This window comes from Melopsittacus undulatus, chromosome 9, assembly GCF_012275295.1.
Source record: "Melopsittacus undulatus isolate bMelUnd1 chromosome 9, bMelUnd1.mat.Z, whole genome shotgun sequence".
Classification (NCBI taxonomy): domain Eukaryota; kingdom Metazoa; phylum Chordata; class Aves; order Psittaciformes; family Psittaculidae; genus Melopsittacus; species Melopsittacus undulatus.
The window spans coordinates 15,486,424-15,502,527 of record NC_047535.1 but is presented as its reverse complement, the minus strand read 5'-3'; the positions used below and the strand labels follow the sequence as shown (position 1 = coordinate 15,502,527).

General features: G+C 38.9%; 1 protein-coding gene across 1 annotated transcript in view; it reads left to right on the top strand.

Moving 5' to 3' along the window:
- TLN2 (talin 2) overlaps positions 1–16,104 on the top strand; it is a 100,213-nt gene that overhangs the window by 17,969 nt on the left and 66,140 nt on the right. Inside the window, exons 7-18 of the mRNA XM_034065874.1 lie at positions 1,116–1,243; positions 5,150–5,213; positions 7,237–7,341; positions 8,010–8,165; positions 8,720–8,821; positions 9,713–9,789; positions 11,356–11,536; positions 12,547–12,660; positions 13,300–13,408; positions 14,115–14,323; positions 15,149–15,247; positions 15,811–15,978. Coding sequence (XP_033921765.1) covers positions 1,116–1,243; positions 5,150–5,213; positions 7,237–7,341; positions 8,010–8,165; positions 8,720–8,821; positions 9,713–9,789; positions 11,356–11,536; positions 12,547–12,660; positions 13,300–13,408; positions 14,115–14,323; positions 15,149–15,247; positions 15,811–15,978 — 1,512 coding nt within the window. The remainder of the gene's footprint in view (positions 1–1,115; positions 1,244–5,149; positions 5,214–7,236; positions 7,342–8,009; positions 8,166–8,719; positions 8,822–9,712; positions 9,790–11,355; positions 11,537–12,546; positions 12,661–13,299; positions 13,409–14,114; positions 14,324–15,148; positions 15,248–15,810; positions 15,979–16,104) is intronic.

Below are 16,104 nucleotides of genomic sequence, written 5' to 3'. Positions count from 1 at the left end.
TAGTTCTTCTCCAAATTCTCTTCTATAGGTGATGCTTTCTCTGTAGTATGTAATCTCAGCTCAGTCTTGCAACCAGCTTTCTGCTTCTCATCTCTTTCCCACCTGATCAGTGTTGTGAGCTGCTTCTGCATTCACTCTCCAGTCTTCAACTTAGAGAGTACACAAGGGCAGGCAGGCTTCCTGTTCAAAATGTTATCATGTAACACAGTGGATGTCTATCTAGGCATGTTCCCCAGTCTGTTAGAGGTATTTGAAGTATCTTAGTAAAGCTGAGTTTTATGCGTAAGTTCTATTTAACTGAAGGCTCCAGTGCAGTGGCCTGCAATGCAGTTCAACAAACCCCGAAAACACACCAACAAAATAAATATTGCAATGTTCATTTGTTATACTTGAGGCTTATTCAAATGGGATTGCTCTAAATTACATTTTAAAAATCAGAGGCAAAAGATAAAAGTGGTTTTGCTTGTAAGATGGCAGGCCATTTTTCAAGCATTTTAGAAGAATGTATAACACTGAGCTGTTCTCCTGCCACTTAGACATTTTTTTTTATCCAGCTACTGTTGAAACAGTATGTGTTGATTCTGCCTTGTCATTGTTTATCTACGGATAGATGAGTGACCACTAAATTTAAATATCAGGAAGGAAAACTCTGTTTGCCTTTTGGAGTTTTCATTTCACAATAGTGATATGGTTTTTACTTACTAGATGTGCAGATCGTTTTCCCTGCTGTTGTGAGGTGCTAAGGTGTAAAAGCTTTTACACATGTGCATGTACACACACGTATCTTTCTATATATATGTGTTTACATGCACGTAAGTATAAATACGTACGTTGTATTTTATATATGTATGACAGGAAATGGGTGTCAGGTCCTCCTTTTGATGATGGCTGTTACAACCATGGTTTCAGTAAGGCTCCATCAATATTCACTGGAAAATAATCTAGCCCTTTATTTATTTTATTAGTCCTAAACACATCCAGAATGGATTGATAAAGGCACTGAGACAGAGAAGTGTGTTACTGGATGCTTGGTCCATGTTTAAGCTCTCAAGGCATTTCAGAGATGTAATAGTTATTTTGGATGTCCCTGACATGTCTTTGCTTACCTCCTATAGGCACGTGATGACATTCTGAATGGGTCCCATCCTGTCTCCTTTGAGAAGGCCTGCGAGTTTGGAGGCTTTCAAGCGCAGATCCAGTTTGGACCTCATGTAGAACACAAACACAAACCTGGATTTTTAGAGTAAATGCTTCTAACTTCTAAATTCGGGTGACCTGAAGTGTAACTAATGTTGAGTTGTTGCAGACTAAATGCATTTTAGTACTTCAGGTAGAGGTAATCAGAATCGGTGGGTTTTCTGTAGCAATCTCATCATGAAAAGAGCCTGGTTGCAAAAATCAGCAACCCAAACTGATATGGGAACCTTGGGCAGTGGCTTATTAGACAGCACAGGGCAGCAGCTCCAATAGGATGCCAGATAACTATGCAGCTGGATTCCCTAGACACCTGGTAATGGGGGAAGACTGGGATTTTGTTCTTCTATATAAATGCCTGCATTTAGTCATGCCATGAGTGAATTAAGTGTACATCAGTATAACACAGATGTTCTGATTTTCTAGGAAAGCAGAAAATGAATGGAAAGATGCTTTGTCATTTGAATAATGTTGCTGTGTATGGAGGTTAAATTTTAGTCTTCTTCAGTGACAGTAGTTAGTCTTTCAGATTCACCCCTTCATGGTGTTATATGAATGGAGATCTAGAACCGTGCACTTTGTTTCAGATGCAAACAGGAGTCTTGCTTACAACTGACCCATCCTTTAATCTTTATTGTGAAACTTAACTGCTACCAGCAGGGCAAGTTTAGTTTGACTGAAATGTAGATGTTCCATTTTTTTACTGATTTGATTTTCTGATTGGTTTTCCTGCAGTAGAATTAACTGAGGGCCGGAGTCTGAGGAATGTAGGAAGGTAAAAGAAAGCTATTTAAGCTATTTACTGCACACTCCATCAAGCCTTGCCTGCATATGAGGCTCACGGATACCTTAATGGGGTGCACATAGCAATGGGTGCATGTTTGGTTTCTGTCCTGTTCCACTGGCTGAGTGCTCAGTGCTGACTCTTACACTTCCTTTGTGAGCCTGAGTCTGGGGTTTACTGTATCTCGGGAATTACTTCAATATGGTGACTTGTTTTGGAACATGCAATGCTGCAACACTGTTGGTTTGAAATGCTTCACTTTTTAAAGCTTTTCCAGAAGCAGCAATTCAGTTATGCAGACAAACCATGTGAACAAACATCCTTCAGTTCCAAGTAATAACAAGCTTCTGTTTGTGCTGTCTGTCTGCTACTGGTTGGCCCACGAATATTTCTTAACAGAGCCACTGATGTCTTGAATTATGGGGACTCAGTGTAATAGCTTCAGTGTACTTGTGGTTCTTATTCCCTAGAACAGTGACCAGTTACACAACAGTCTTCCTCTGGGACTTGTCCATTGTCTACTTATTCTTCCCTTCTGCATCTACTCACTCAAGAGGATTCCTGCAGCAAACCATTAGGGTATTACCTCATGGCAAGCTACTGTTGTGTCATGGTAATGATTTAAAGAGTTAGATGTTCCCAGCAAGAGTTGGTTTGAATTTTTAAAGCTGTGATTCCCCACACACTTAAGCAGTAGTTTTGCACACGGCTGTGCAGAGTTGCTGAAATGATCCTAGGTTTTTTTAGGGGTTCTACCTGGTTTTCTCTGGTGTCAAGATTTAATTTTTTTCCTTCTTTTCAGCTCTCCTATAGTAACTGTGTTTTATAGTGGACTGAAACTACTGGCTGGATGACATTATTACTTGGTATGCAGTGCTAGATAGTTTGAAGTCCCTCACAGAATGAAGTCATCACACATATAAAGTGCATTATCTTTTTTTAATCCTAACTCCAGTGAAACGTATAAATAACTGCACTTTATGTTAGAAAGTGAACATTACTCCAGTGGGAATCATTTAGAATTCCAAAATTGAGAATCTTGTTATTTTCTGCAGAAAATTTCCTTACTATTGTTTTATTTTCATTTAAGTGGGCTTTGACTGCATCAGGATCAAGCCTTGCAGGTCACTAAGTCTAATCACTTGCTGTGCTGATTATTTTATTCCCTGGAAATGCATCTGTCATCCTTTCAGAAAAGCAACTTTCTTGTTGTTTTCTTTTTGAAAAAGTTTGAGCTTTTTTAAAGCTTCACCAAACTATGTCAAACTTTGGTGGATGCATGCTGCTTATTTTCACGTATGAAAGAAGTTACGTTTATATGTAAACTATATGCTGTAACTCAGTGTGTGAAATACATTTGAGATGTGTCCATTCACTCGTCAGTGAAACCTGAACATGCTACAGATTTCCTTAAGTAGAATGTGTCAGCTCATACTGAAAACAGCATGTAACAGAATAGTACTAGTATTTTTTAGAGTTGTTTTGAAACAGTGAGGTTTATTTTGCCATACCTGCAAGATATTTATATAGAGAGAACTTCTGTATTCTTTTTTTGGATTCTTGGTACAGATGAAGATTATTACCTGCATCTTGTTAACACTTTGGTTGTAGGAATTCCCTCGAAGGTCATGCCAAAGTAAATTGTGAAAGCTTGTAAACTCTCAAGTTGCAAATAGTCCTTCTTCATGCGCTTACTCATACAGCTGAAGTTCGGCATTGTACCTACAGGGGCACACTGTGTTTAAATTTGCTGAGAGAATATCTAATAAAGAACTTACGTTAGTCATATGTGGATAGGAAAGGAGCACCTGAAATGCTTGCCTTGGCTTTTTCTTTCCAAGCATAATTGGTGCCCATAAACTCAGTTCATTAATCTAGCCTGTTTTCCTGTCTTAAACTGTGTTTTTCAAGAGCACTGGCTTTACCTTTATGCTAATGAAAAACAATAAATATGTTGGCACTTGTGTATAGTCCTTGCATACAAATGGATACAAAATGAATTTGGCTGTCCAGCCTTCCCCACCCAGTGATGTGTCTGTGGGAAGAGATTTCATTATTATGTATTAACGAGATGTATCTACTGGAGCATTGTAAGAAAGATCAGCAAGGTCAGTTGGTCTCACTTTGTCTTATATTGCTAGAGCTTTATGGAAAAGAACTTTTGTATGATAGAAGGTAGTTCTAGCTTTCTGTGTCAATCGTGTGCTTGTTTACTGAATAAATCAAAATGAGAACGGGATTCCCCAGTCATGCTTTTCCTGTGATTCTCAGTTCAAAGCACAAGGGAACCTTAGAAACCAGTTTTTTTGGATTGTGGAAGTTTCCTCAGACTGAAAATGAACTGCTGAATCTGTGACATAGTTTCTTCAGAGTAGAGTGTTCCACATGGGAAAGTGCAATCCACAAAGGAACATTTGCTAAAGCATGATGTTGAAATGTCTTCAAGTTGGGTTGGTGTTTGACTGAGATAAAGGGTTTATTTTGTTATACAGCAAGGAAATGCCAGTGATGTGTTTAAAGATTCTGACTTAACTCTACCATGGAGGCTAAACTGACTTAGATTACTTTGTATTCTGACACCATTAGTAATTGAATGCTACAAAAACTAGGATTGATGTTTTTTTTTTACTTTTCTTTTGAGAAAGTGACTGGTACTAAGCATTCACTTACATGGATTTGCAGTTTTTCAGTAAAGTATTAGTGTTCTAACATTTGGAAGACACAGAGGGAGAACTTGGTCCAACGCATCAGTAAAACAAAGAGCTACTGGAAAGTAATGGCAGTGTCCGAACTCAGACACAGAGCTGGCTCAATCTTTGATGTCCCCTTCTTCCCCCAGATTGCAGTGAGTGTATCTGAACTTAGATGTGAACCTGTCTGAGATGCTGAGAGATATCATATAGTTTAAGAATGGAAAATGACCCAGTTATTACAAACTTTTGATAACTTTTTAAAACATGAAGGGGTCTTACATGGGGATGTAACTGCAGTGTTTTCTGAAGTATGTAAGTTACTTTCATGCTCTCACCCTACTTAGGCAGAATTTTGTTTCACTGTATAGGTATTTTATGCTTATTTAGGAAGCTTGAGGGACTTACTGCCAATAAAGGAGTGCGGGAAGCATCTCTCCTTGTGAAGGCACCATTAACTACGAATGCTTTTTTTTTCTAGCCTAAAAGAATTCCTGCCTAAGGAATACACCAAACAAAGAGGGGCTGAAAAGAGAATATTTCAGGTAATTTGAGACTGAAAAACCTACCATATCATCACTTCCTTTATAAGGAAAATACAGGCTTTCACAGATGTATACTCTGTGTATACTTGAATTATATAACTATCAGAAAATCAAGTGTAAAGAATCTGTCAGCTTTTCTTTTCCTTCTTCAGCAAATGTATTGTCCTGATCCTTTTTTCTTCACTGATGATTGTTCAGTGTACTTTGAAGGATGGAGAATGAATATTCAATATTCCTAAGATCTTTTTCTCTGTTGCATTGAAATGTAAGGATATATATTTGTACTAAAACAGAAACACATTTAGGAAAGTAGTTTTAATTTGCTGTTTTCATTATCTGAGCATGAGCTTCAAGTAACACAGAGTTCTTCTAATGCTGGAGTTCGGTGGTGTGTCTGGGAACCTCACAGTTGTAAAAGACTGAAGCAGTTAAGTGTGAAATGTACTGGTATTGTTGGAAGTGGTCTCAGAGTTTGAGTACTGTGGATGCACTAAATATCTGTGCCTACTGAAAAATACTTTTGGCAATACAATGCAAGTAGAAAAAATCTGAGGTCAGCACCTAAAATCAAGTCATTTGGATAGTGGAAGGACATACCAGTGATCTGTGATAACAGCTTGGGAGATGAGTTGAAGAGCAGGAAGGGGTCATATAGTTTCCTATGTCTGTTACACTCCAAGTCTAGGAATTGTGTAGCTCAGTAAGTCCGAGCTTATAGTACCACTTCATAAATGAATATGCCTAATGCTTTCCTGGCCTTTTAGCTGCAATGTTGTTGCAGTTTAAGGAAAAAAAGATTCATACATTTCTAAGTATTGCTGTATCATGCTAGTTGTAGCATGTGATTTTTGCCCAATTGCAATATGATCTATGAGTAGTTTTAGTCATTACATGCTTCAGTGCATTGATAAGAAACTGATCAGTGAGGGCACTGATGCTGGGCAAAGATAAAATAGCAAGTAGAATAAGCAAGCTGTCTCTGATAAAAATCAGCTGTTGCCCTGAGGCATAACACTGTTGAGTTTGGCAGGTGATTTTCACCAAGTACTCCATCTGCAGTGACTACATTTGGGCTCCTTGCTCTTTTGGATCCCACTCGTGTTCTCTGTGCACTGAACTTGAGAGACATGATCAGTCTATGTCCTTGGGATGCAAAAGGCTTTTTGGAGTTGCAGTTGCTCATGCTAGTGCTTCTCCGTGAGCCATTGTCAAGATGGTAACTTAAACTGGAGCAGCAAAGTGTTTCCCATGATCTCAGTGCTCCCCTAGCTGCCATCAGTCAGCATGAGAGGCAGCAACCAGCAGTTTAGAAGAGTGCAAGGGGAAGAAGGGGTGTGATAGAGATCCCACAAACAGTATTTAAATAGCAGGACACTGGGAGAGGGTTTTCAGAAGAATCATCTGGGGTAGGACAGCAGATGTTGTTTGAATACATAATATTGATAGCTGCTATTGCTTCCAGTTAATAGTTTATTTATTACTAAGTTTTAAAGTAATAAATAGAAATGGAGAGTTACCAGACAAACCTAGATGAGTATTTCAGGATTTTTATTTAGAAAAATAAAAAAAAATTTAGAAAAATCATTGCTGCTTCTTCATCTGTAGAATTCTTTTCATGTGATGAAAAAAATTGTAGCTAACAGTGCAGCTGGGAAAAAAAGCCTATTGGAAGAATCTACAAGAGATGAGAAATGGTCAACTGCAAGGTGTGATGCTTTCATGAGTCAGAAGGTTTGGGTACAAAGAAGGAATATAGTCTGTTCCTTGGAAAAAATATGGGTGCTGGAACTTTTAAATTAATCTGTAAGGCTGAGTAAAGAGGTGTTAGTTTATGAAACCCAATGGTGCACAGGTTATGCTCTCCTTTGTGAGGAATTACAGGATGCAGCTAACATTTTTTTAACCAGTATTGTTTTCAAACACTCTGGTTGTAATAATTATTAAGTAAGCATCCTTAAAAAGGTAAAAGAAAAACCCCTTTTTTGTTTGTTTCTGCCTAAGTGATACTGAACTGTCATTACAGGAGCACAAAAACTGCGGTGAGATGACTGAAATAGAAGCCAAAGTAAAGTATGTGAAGCTAGCCCGCTCCCTGCGGACCTATGGAGTGTCCTTTTTTCTTGTTAAGGTAATGTAATCTTGCTGTGATCATCCTGTATGCTTGGTTATGTATTTACCTCAGATTCTTCACTAAGCAAAGGTCAAAGATGTTCTTTCAGCCTTCTGTCTGAAAGCAGCATTTGGAAAACGTGTAAATTACATGTGGGACAGAATTATAATTTCAGTGTGGATCCTTGTCATAGTTCTTCCAGAAAGTTGAGTCCGTCATGATTTAAATTCTTCAAATCAACATTTCTGCTTTTTCTTTTGATTAGCAACAATGTCCTGTCTTCAGAAAAACATTAGCAAAGAGCTCATAAATTGTTGCTGTTTATAAGTTTAATGAGAATACAGATTGCATGCTGAAAAGCTGCACTGGAAGAATAGCTTCATCAGCTGATAAGGTTTTACAGAGGCCAGAGATTTGTTACCACAATCCCTAAAATGCTTCTGTTTCTGGAGGAAGGGGAAGAGAGAGTGCCTTTTGGACTACATAGTAAAGATCCAGTAAAGACCAGAGCTTCTTAATGTTAATGCATTGCTTTAAAGTCCCAGCCTATGACCAGACAAACTGAGCCTGGAGTTTTAAATTGTCCTAGTCTGCATGCCAGGTGCTTCCTTTTGTCAGTATATTCTGTCATGCTTTTCTTTTTCCTGTGGCAAGCTCCATTTGAATGAAAAACAATTTTGTTTTAGGAAAAAATGAAAGGCAAAAACAAGCTGGTTCCTCGATTGCTGGGTGTTACCAAAGACTCAGTGATGCGTGTGGATGAGAGGACCAAGGAAGTTTTGCAGGAATGGCCACTGACAACTGTAAAACGTTGGGCTGCCTCACCTAAAAGCTTCACTCTGGTAACCTTTTTATATATATTGAGAGGCAGAGGGATCTATGTGGCAAGGAGAAAAGAAGATGGACTTATATTCAGAACAAATTTTTCATTGTAATTTGTTCTATGTGTAATTTTCTGGCATTATATAGAGTCAGAGTCTTAAACTAATAAACCAGCCCATACTGCTGTCTAAAATCAATCAGCATTTTGACGTTTCTAGATGGACCAGTTCCCCAAAAATGCTGTATAAATCTCTTCAAAAAACACCAATTAGAACTTTTTTGTGCCTAGCCACTAATGCTTTCAAATAAAATTCTGAAGACTTTTCTCCATCCTTCAGTGACCGAGTCTGATAAAGTCAGACTGAGAATGGGCATTTCAATTTATGAAACGTCTGTTATTAAACTGCAATAAAAAACATCCTTCTCTTCTGCCTCACCCTCCATATATAAACTGGCTTAGAATCTTGGAGCAGTTTCACTTACAGTTGGATGTTATAATATGTCTGTACAAACAATTTTAAAAACTGAATTCTCTCATGTTTGGTATTTTTATTTTTTTTTTTACCTCCTTCAGGATTTTGGGGAATATCAGGAAAGCTATTACTCGGTGCAGACCACTGAAGGAGAACAGATCTCTCAGTTAATAGCAGGTTACATTGATATCATCCTAAAGAAGGTAAAGTACCAAGATAACATAGTAAAAGCACAGTAAAAAATCGCTGTACAACAGTGCAAAAGCTCAAATGTGTGCAAGCTGCAGTTCTTTTTTCTCATAAAATCGGTGTCAGATTTAATAAATGTTAAATAAACTGCAGGTTTCTATAGATGGTTTAAAACTTGATTCAAAAGTAACTTCACTCTCTAGTGCAAAATGAAAGCAGCCTTTCTATCTTGATAGAATACACATGTATTTCCACTCCCTTCCAGTCTTCAATTTGTTCTTTTCAATCTGCTGACACAGCCAGTTTTAAAACGAATGGAATTAAGAACAGGTTAGCTAATAAACCCCTATGAAGCTTCATGATACAAATAAGAAGCATGCAGTTTCCAGTTGTCAAGTTGAAGATATCTGTGTTTGAGGCATGTATGCATATAAAAACATTTCAGGATACTAAATATGACTTGTAGCTGAGTTCCCATTATCTAAGTCAGTCTGATGCTCCTGAGTTAGAAGAGAACAGGAAGAGACATGGTACGTGTCTGATCTGTACCAGGATTTGCTGTTGTTGCATATCACTCAGTACTCTAAATATTTTTTTGTGAGAAAAGACGGTATCTCAGCACTTTTTTTATACCTTTGTTCAAAAAGGCACCAATAGGCTTTTTTCCTTTATACACTTAAATCTGCCATTGCTTAGAACCTGGTTTGTTAAATGCTGAAGAGCATCTCTTCTGAGGTAGAGGATATTGTGTCACACACTGCCAAAAAGCATGGTGTTCAGCACCAGACATGACTCTGCAGGTTATTTGACGAGGTTTCAGATAAATGACAAGGAAATGGTGGAGAGAAAGCAAAAACCAGCACACATTGTTTAACAACAATTTGTTATTTTTATTTCCCCTCCAGAAGCAAAGTAAAGATAGATTTGGACTTGAAGGAGATGAAGAATCAACCATGTTGGAAGAATCTGTTTCACCTAAGAAGTGAGTGTATACAACAGAAGGAAATGCTCTTTGAGTGACGCCTTTTAGCTGGGGCAGCTTCTTTTTCAAATGCAATACTGTGGTTATTACTGTTAAAGAAGGATTTTCTACAGGGTATTTCAACAGAAGGAAGTACTACCCCCATATAGTTCAGCTGGCTCCTAGCTTCATTTGAGGTCTAAAGAGAGGTATTTGTCACAAAACTGGTGGTTAAAGAAGCCAACCTTGACACCAGCTTGTGGTAACTTGACCCTTGAGCAAAGGAACTGAGGCTGTAATTCAGTAGGGTGCTGGGGAGGGTACTTCAGCAGTAGTGAAGATGCACTATATTTTTGATGTTCATGCAAATACCTAGGATTTACAAGGTTTTAGCTGCTTGTGTCTGCTAGGTCTGCTAGGTAAATTTAACTTCTGTCAATTGTATACTGGGTCTTGAACAGAGCTGCCTTATTTCATCAAATTGCTTTAGACAAATCAGATGTGTGCTGTGGGTAAAGGTAGTTTTGGTACTAGTAGGTCAGGCTATGGTTCTGATGGGAGAGTAACTGAATATAGCAAAAGCAGAGCTGGCCATGCTCTTGAAAGGAATATTCAATCTTTCCTTCCAGTGAAAGATCACAGATAGGTTTGTGGCATTACAAGCTGTAATGAGCTACTCAAGTCTCCTCTTGGAGCTCTGATTATGGTAGTGTCAGCAGTGTGTATGTGAGAAGTCTGTTTGATTTATTGCTAAACACATGGTTTATAGGAGATAGACTTGTTAGATATCTAATGTGGCCTTATGGGGAATTTCAGCTTTTGACAAATTGCACATGTTCAGATGTGCTTGCTTTTGACACTGCCCTTTCCAAATCACTTCCAGAATATACTCTTAGCTAAATTTTGTCCAAAGAAGCCCAAAACTTGTAACAGATGAATACAAGGTTTTTCCCAATTGAAATAATTTTTTCTCGTAGCAGTGTTGTTGTTAAAGCTAGACCTTCTAGCTGTTAAAGCTTGAACCATGTTTAATTATGAACAGTATATCTGGCAAAGTGGTTCATGAGCATGGATGACATAACTATTACTCTTGAAAGTATGCTGCCTCCCAGCTCATTATTTGGTAGGCTGCCAGATTATTAGCAAATACTGTGTGTGCTTGTGTGTATAAAGAGGGAAGAATGTTAGTTTTTATCCTAAATTTAGGGTTTTCTTGCAAAATGTTTTCTGTTAATCAGCCTATGAAACAACTAAAACAAAGAAATTGTTATGCCTTAAGGTTCTGTCTGTCATGCATCTGAAAGGGGTAAAGCTATTGTACCGCATATACCAAAACCATTGCTTGCTTGCTTGCTTGGTGCCTGCTTATTAGTGCTACTAATATTTGATCTGTCAAAAGCCACAGTTTATTGTGATTTTTCTAAAATGTTAGAAAATGGTTAGAAAGAAAAACTGGGAAGTTTTCCAGCTTCTCCAAATGTTGTGAAATGCAATTTAAAATCCTGAAGGAAGAGCGTCCAACAGAGATTGATTTGCAGGAGCTAACTAACGCCCTGTATTGTATTTTGTATTTTTCCTCCTTTCCAGGCCTACCATCTTGCAGCAGCAGTTCAACCGAACAGGGAAGGTGGAGCATGGCTCTGTGGCACTACCAGCTGTGATGCGCTCAGGGTCCAGCGGCCCAGAGACTTTCAACATTGGCATCATGCCTTCTCCCCAGCAACAAGTCACAATTGGTCAAATGCACAGAGGACATATGCCTCCACTTGTGAGAAACCTCCTTGTTTTGTATTTGAAACTTTACTTTTTTGTGGGTGTTTGAAACTTGTCTGTGCTGGAAGTAAGTCAGAAACAGCTTAACTCTTCCACTCCCTGCTCCCAAGCTGTCAGTTTATAGCAACCTCTATCTGCTGCTCCTTCTTCCTCATGCTTTTCCTCAGCTCCAGGATGGGTCCTTTCTATGAGCTACAGTCCTTCAAGATAAATTGGCTCCAGTGTGGGTTCCCTATGAGCTGCAGCTGCTTTCAGGAGAGCCTGCTCCAGTGAGAGTCCTCCATGAGTTGCAGTTTCTGTCAGGACTCTATTCCAGTGTGGGGTCTCCAAAGGATGTAGTTTCTTTTAGGGAAATATCAACCTGCTGCAATGCAAAGTCCTCTGTTAGCTGCAGAGTGGGTATCTGCTAGCATGGCCCTCTCTGCAGGCTGCAGTGGAATAACCTACTCCACTGTGATCTCTCCCAGGAGCAGCTGGGGAATCCTCTCCATCCTTGTCAGACATTGGTGTTTGCAGGGCTGCAGACACCCAATACAGATCCTGCTCTGCCTAAACCCCTTTAGTCTTCCATTAGCTTATGCATATTGATGGTAATTCAGTTTTAGAATCATACTAGATTACATTGGTAGGCTGTTACAGGAAGTCGGTGATGTTATATCCTTGAAGAAAATTTGGTTTTCGTACTCATGTTCATAGAATGCAAGTTAAGACAGCTTGGTGTCTTTCTGTGTGTCTGTTGTGCATTGTTTGATCTGGGAAAGTTCAGCATTTTATTGGCACGTGCAAGTACCAAGGAGTATAAAATGACACGGGCTGAATCAAGACTGTGTGAGAGGAGTGTTAGAAAGCTTTGCTTTCTCCATTGCACTGTGGAAAATTTAGTTTTCTGAAATGGCCTGGTGTTGGATTGTGTCACTCACTGTCTTTCCATGCATGTCTAACATCTGTTTGAAGATGTTGCATTTGGAACGTTGCACACCGCCATTTCCTTGTTTTGCCTTTCAGACCTCAGCTCAGCAGGCCTTGATGGGGACTATTAATTCCAGTATGCATGCTGTTCAACAGGCACAAGCTGACCTCAATGAAGTCGATAACCTACCACCTTTAGGGCAGGACATGGTGAGCTTTTCTGGTCCCTCATGGAAATGGATTTTAATGCTTTGGAGTGTTTACAGATCAGTCATTATCCCTGGATCTAAAGTGGTATTGGTAAAGCTTTTAAAATGAGATAAAATTTTGTGTTCTCTTTAAGGAATTCATGTACAGTGTTCCACGTGACTGATCAGTCTTCTGTGATCAGGTGTGGCAGACTTCCTTGCGTAGCCTTATCTGGAGTCTTGCCAGCATTGTGTGCATATGTACGATGTAACACAAACTATAGGCAATATTTATGGTGGAAGTGGCTGCCTCCAGGACACTTGGAAAAACAAACAAAACAGTTTTCTCTCACTCCTGATCCAGGTTAGGGGAGAGGGACAAGATCAAGAGACTATTGTTTATAGGGGACTGTCAGTTAGCCTTCATAGAGGCACTATTTCTGGCATTTACCTCAAAAGGGCAGCTGTTGGAATGTGGTAGCAATTCTGTAGTGAATGATTCAGCAAAAGAAAACGCTTGCTTTCATATGTTACTTAAGCATTTGGTTGTTGTCCTCTGTTTCGCTTTTATAAAGGTTTATGAAGGAACAAGAGATTTCCAAAGTATCTCCTCTTACAGAACCTCACTGCAATCTTTAATTCTTTTGTTATTGCTCTTCAGGCATCTAGAGTATGGGTTCAGAACAAGGTTGATGAATCAAAACATGAAATACACTCTCAGGTTGATGCTATCACTGCAGGAACTGCATCTGTTGTTAACCTTACAGCAGGTAAATTTAAAAGGGAAGTATTTCCTTGCACTCTCCTATTTATTTCTCCATCTAATTCAAGTAACACAGGAACTGAGTATGGGGTGGCTGGAGAAAATTTTTCTTGAAATTACCCCAGTAGCTAAGTGTATTGATGTGTGAAATGAGCTTTCTCAGCCCCTCCCAACACTATTTTTGTATCTTCAGTTTCTCTCTTACACTAAACATATGACCATTGATGAAGATGAAGTGTGGCTTGCTTACTCCACAAAGTAGAATTGAGAATGTTTGCAAGGTTATTACAAAAAAAAGCATTTTTGATCTGACAGTTCTTAGAGAGAGATTATATGCTCATTGACGGTGGGGTTTTTTCTTGAGCAAATTACGAATTGGAAGAGCTGTGAATGGCTTAAAGGGGTCAATACTCTATTACTTTGGGTTCTTTCAATGTTGGAAGATGCCTGAAACTGTGAACTGCTCAGCAAATTGTACTCAATGAAGAGAAATTCTATTAGAAGATAAATTCTTGTAGAAGAAGTATAGAAATTGGAAAAATCCTATCAGTCTGATTTTTTTTTTTAAGTGGCAATGAAATTACTTAGTAGGCATTGCTTGGCTATCTTAAATGTCTCTTTTGAGTCTCACCAGAGTGTAGCCTGGGGTAGCTGCTTCTTTTTCCTTTTAACCAGCCAAGCATTCTGAACATAAAAAAACTTTTTCTCTACAGGGGACCCAGTTGACACTGATTACACTGCTGTGGGATGTGCAATTACAACCATCTCTTCCAACCTCACTGAGATGTCTAAAGGTGTGAAACTGCTTGCTGCTCTCATGGATGATGAAGTTGGAAGTGGAGAAGACCTCCTGAAAGCTGCTCGAACATTGGCCAGTGCTGTCTCAGACTTGCTGAAGGCAGTGCAACCCACTTCAGGAGAGGTGAATAGATGGAAACTTCTCAGGTTCTCTGTGAAATGTGTGGCTTTGGCTTTTCTGAGACATGTTAGCTTCTAAGCTAACATTGCCTGCTCCATGCCAAGCAATTTCTCTTGAGCAAGTTCTTTTTGCTGTTTCTTATTCCTTCATCTGTATCTGTCTTCAGGCCTTTAGGTATTGCACCTTGATATTATTGATAACCACTTTGCAGAGGTTGATTTGTGCAATAAATAGTTAATTTATCTGGGTCCTGCATTCTCTTTTTGAAACGAATTTTGAACAATAGTAAGACTCAGTTTAATAGGATGTGGAGAGATACTCATCCATGATTCTTTTTCTTTACTATCTTTGTCTACTTTGACATATAAAATGAAAAGTTAATTCCTCTGCTGTAGTCTTCCAGAAATTAGAGTAGTATTGACCAGGGTAGACTGTCTTGATCAGTTTCTTAAGGGTTGCAGTCAGTAGCCAGGTTGCCTTGGATCTCTTCAAGTATTTATGGTCTGAAGAACATGAAATTTCCTGATGTTGCAGATCAGTTGGCATATTGACTGTCCAACCTTAATAGAGTTATTACAATGTCTTATTTGAGTTCTTTGAAATTCTTATCAAGTTATCTGGGGCACTTTAGGTGAAACCCGTGAAGTATGGATGTGCAGTTGTGTATTTGGAAAAGTAAAGATTTTTCCAAAGTATTTCTGTTGTGTAATGGGGTTTTTTTTACCCATATTGATTGCATGCTAATGCAGAAGTTCCTGGAGGAAATCTAAAATGCAAGTAAAGCTCATTTTCTTTGAATTAATGTACTTCACCCTTCTATTTTTCCAGCCTCGACAGACAGTTCTGACTGCAGCTGGAAGCATTGGACAAGCAAGCGGGGAGCTACTGAGACAAATTGGAGAGAATGAAACAGATGAAAGGTTCCAGGTAATGAGGGGGTTGCTTGTCACTGTCAGAACTGTGCAGCTTACTGACGAGAAGGCCACTGCATAAAACCAGGCTTCCTAAAGTGTGGTTAGGAAATGCCAGATTGAAAATTTCTCCCTCCTAATTGAGGTTAATCCATTGTGAAATTGTTTTTAATTACACAGTCACAAAGTGCTGATTTCATGGAGACCCACACTTCATTCTGTGCATCATACAGATGCTTTCTGGCTTCATGGAGAGCCGTTTGCACTGTACTCTCCTCAGTGTTTCAAATGCATTTGGGACATATATTTTTCTTGTGGACTACAAGCCAATTCAAAATTTGACTCATACTATCCAGTAGGTTGATAACGTGGATAGAGAACTGTCAAGTTTTCTAAGTAATAACCATGTTTGCTGCTTTACATGAAACAAAATGTTTAAGTTTTGATACAAGAGAACTTCTTACCTTTAGAATACTTGATCTTAATATAAATGATTTTAATATAAATTCTTAATATAAATCTTAACAAAAACATACTTTTTTTTGTTCATAAGATTGAGTTTTCCCTTTATTGTACCAGGATGTTCTTATGAGTCTGGCGAAAGCTGTTGCAAATGCTGCTGCCATGTTAGTGCTGAAGGCCAAGAACGTAGCACAGGTCGCAGAGGACACTGTCCTGCAGAACCGGGTCATTGCTGCTGCTACACAGTGCGCACTGTCTACTTCCCAGCTTGTGGCTTGTGCGAAGGTGAGGCTAGCAGTGCCCATGAGGTGGCAAGGTGTTAGTTTGTGTCTGTGCTTCTCTGTATTTCCAATGGTCTCTGGCAATATGTTGTGTTAATATCATAGCTCTAGATTTATGTAGTATCAAAGG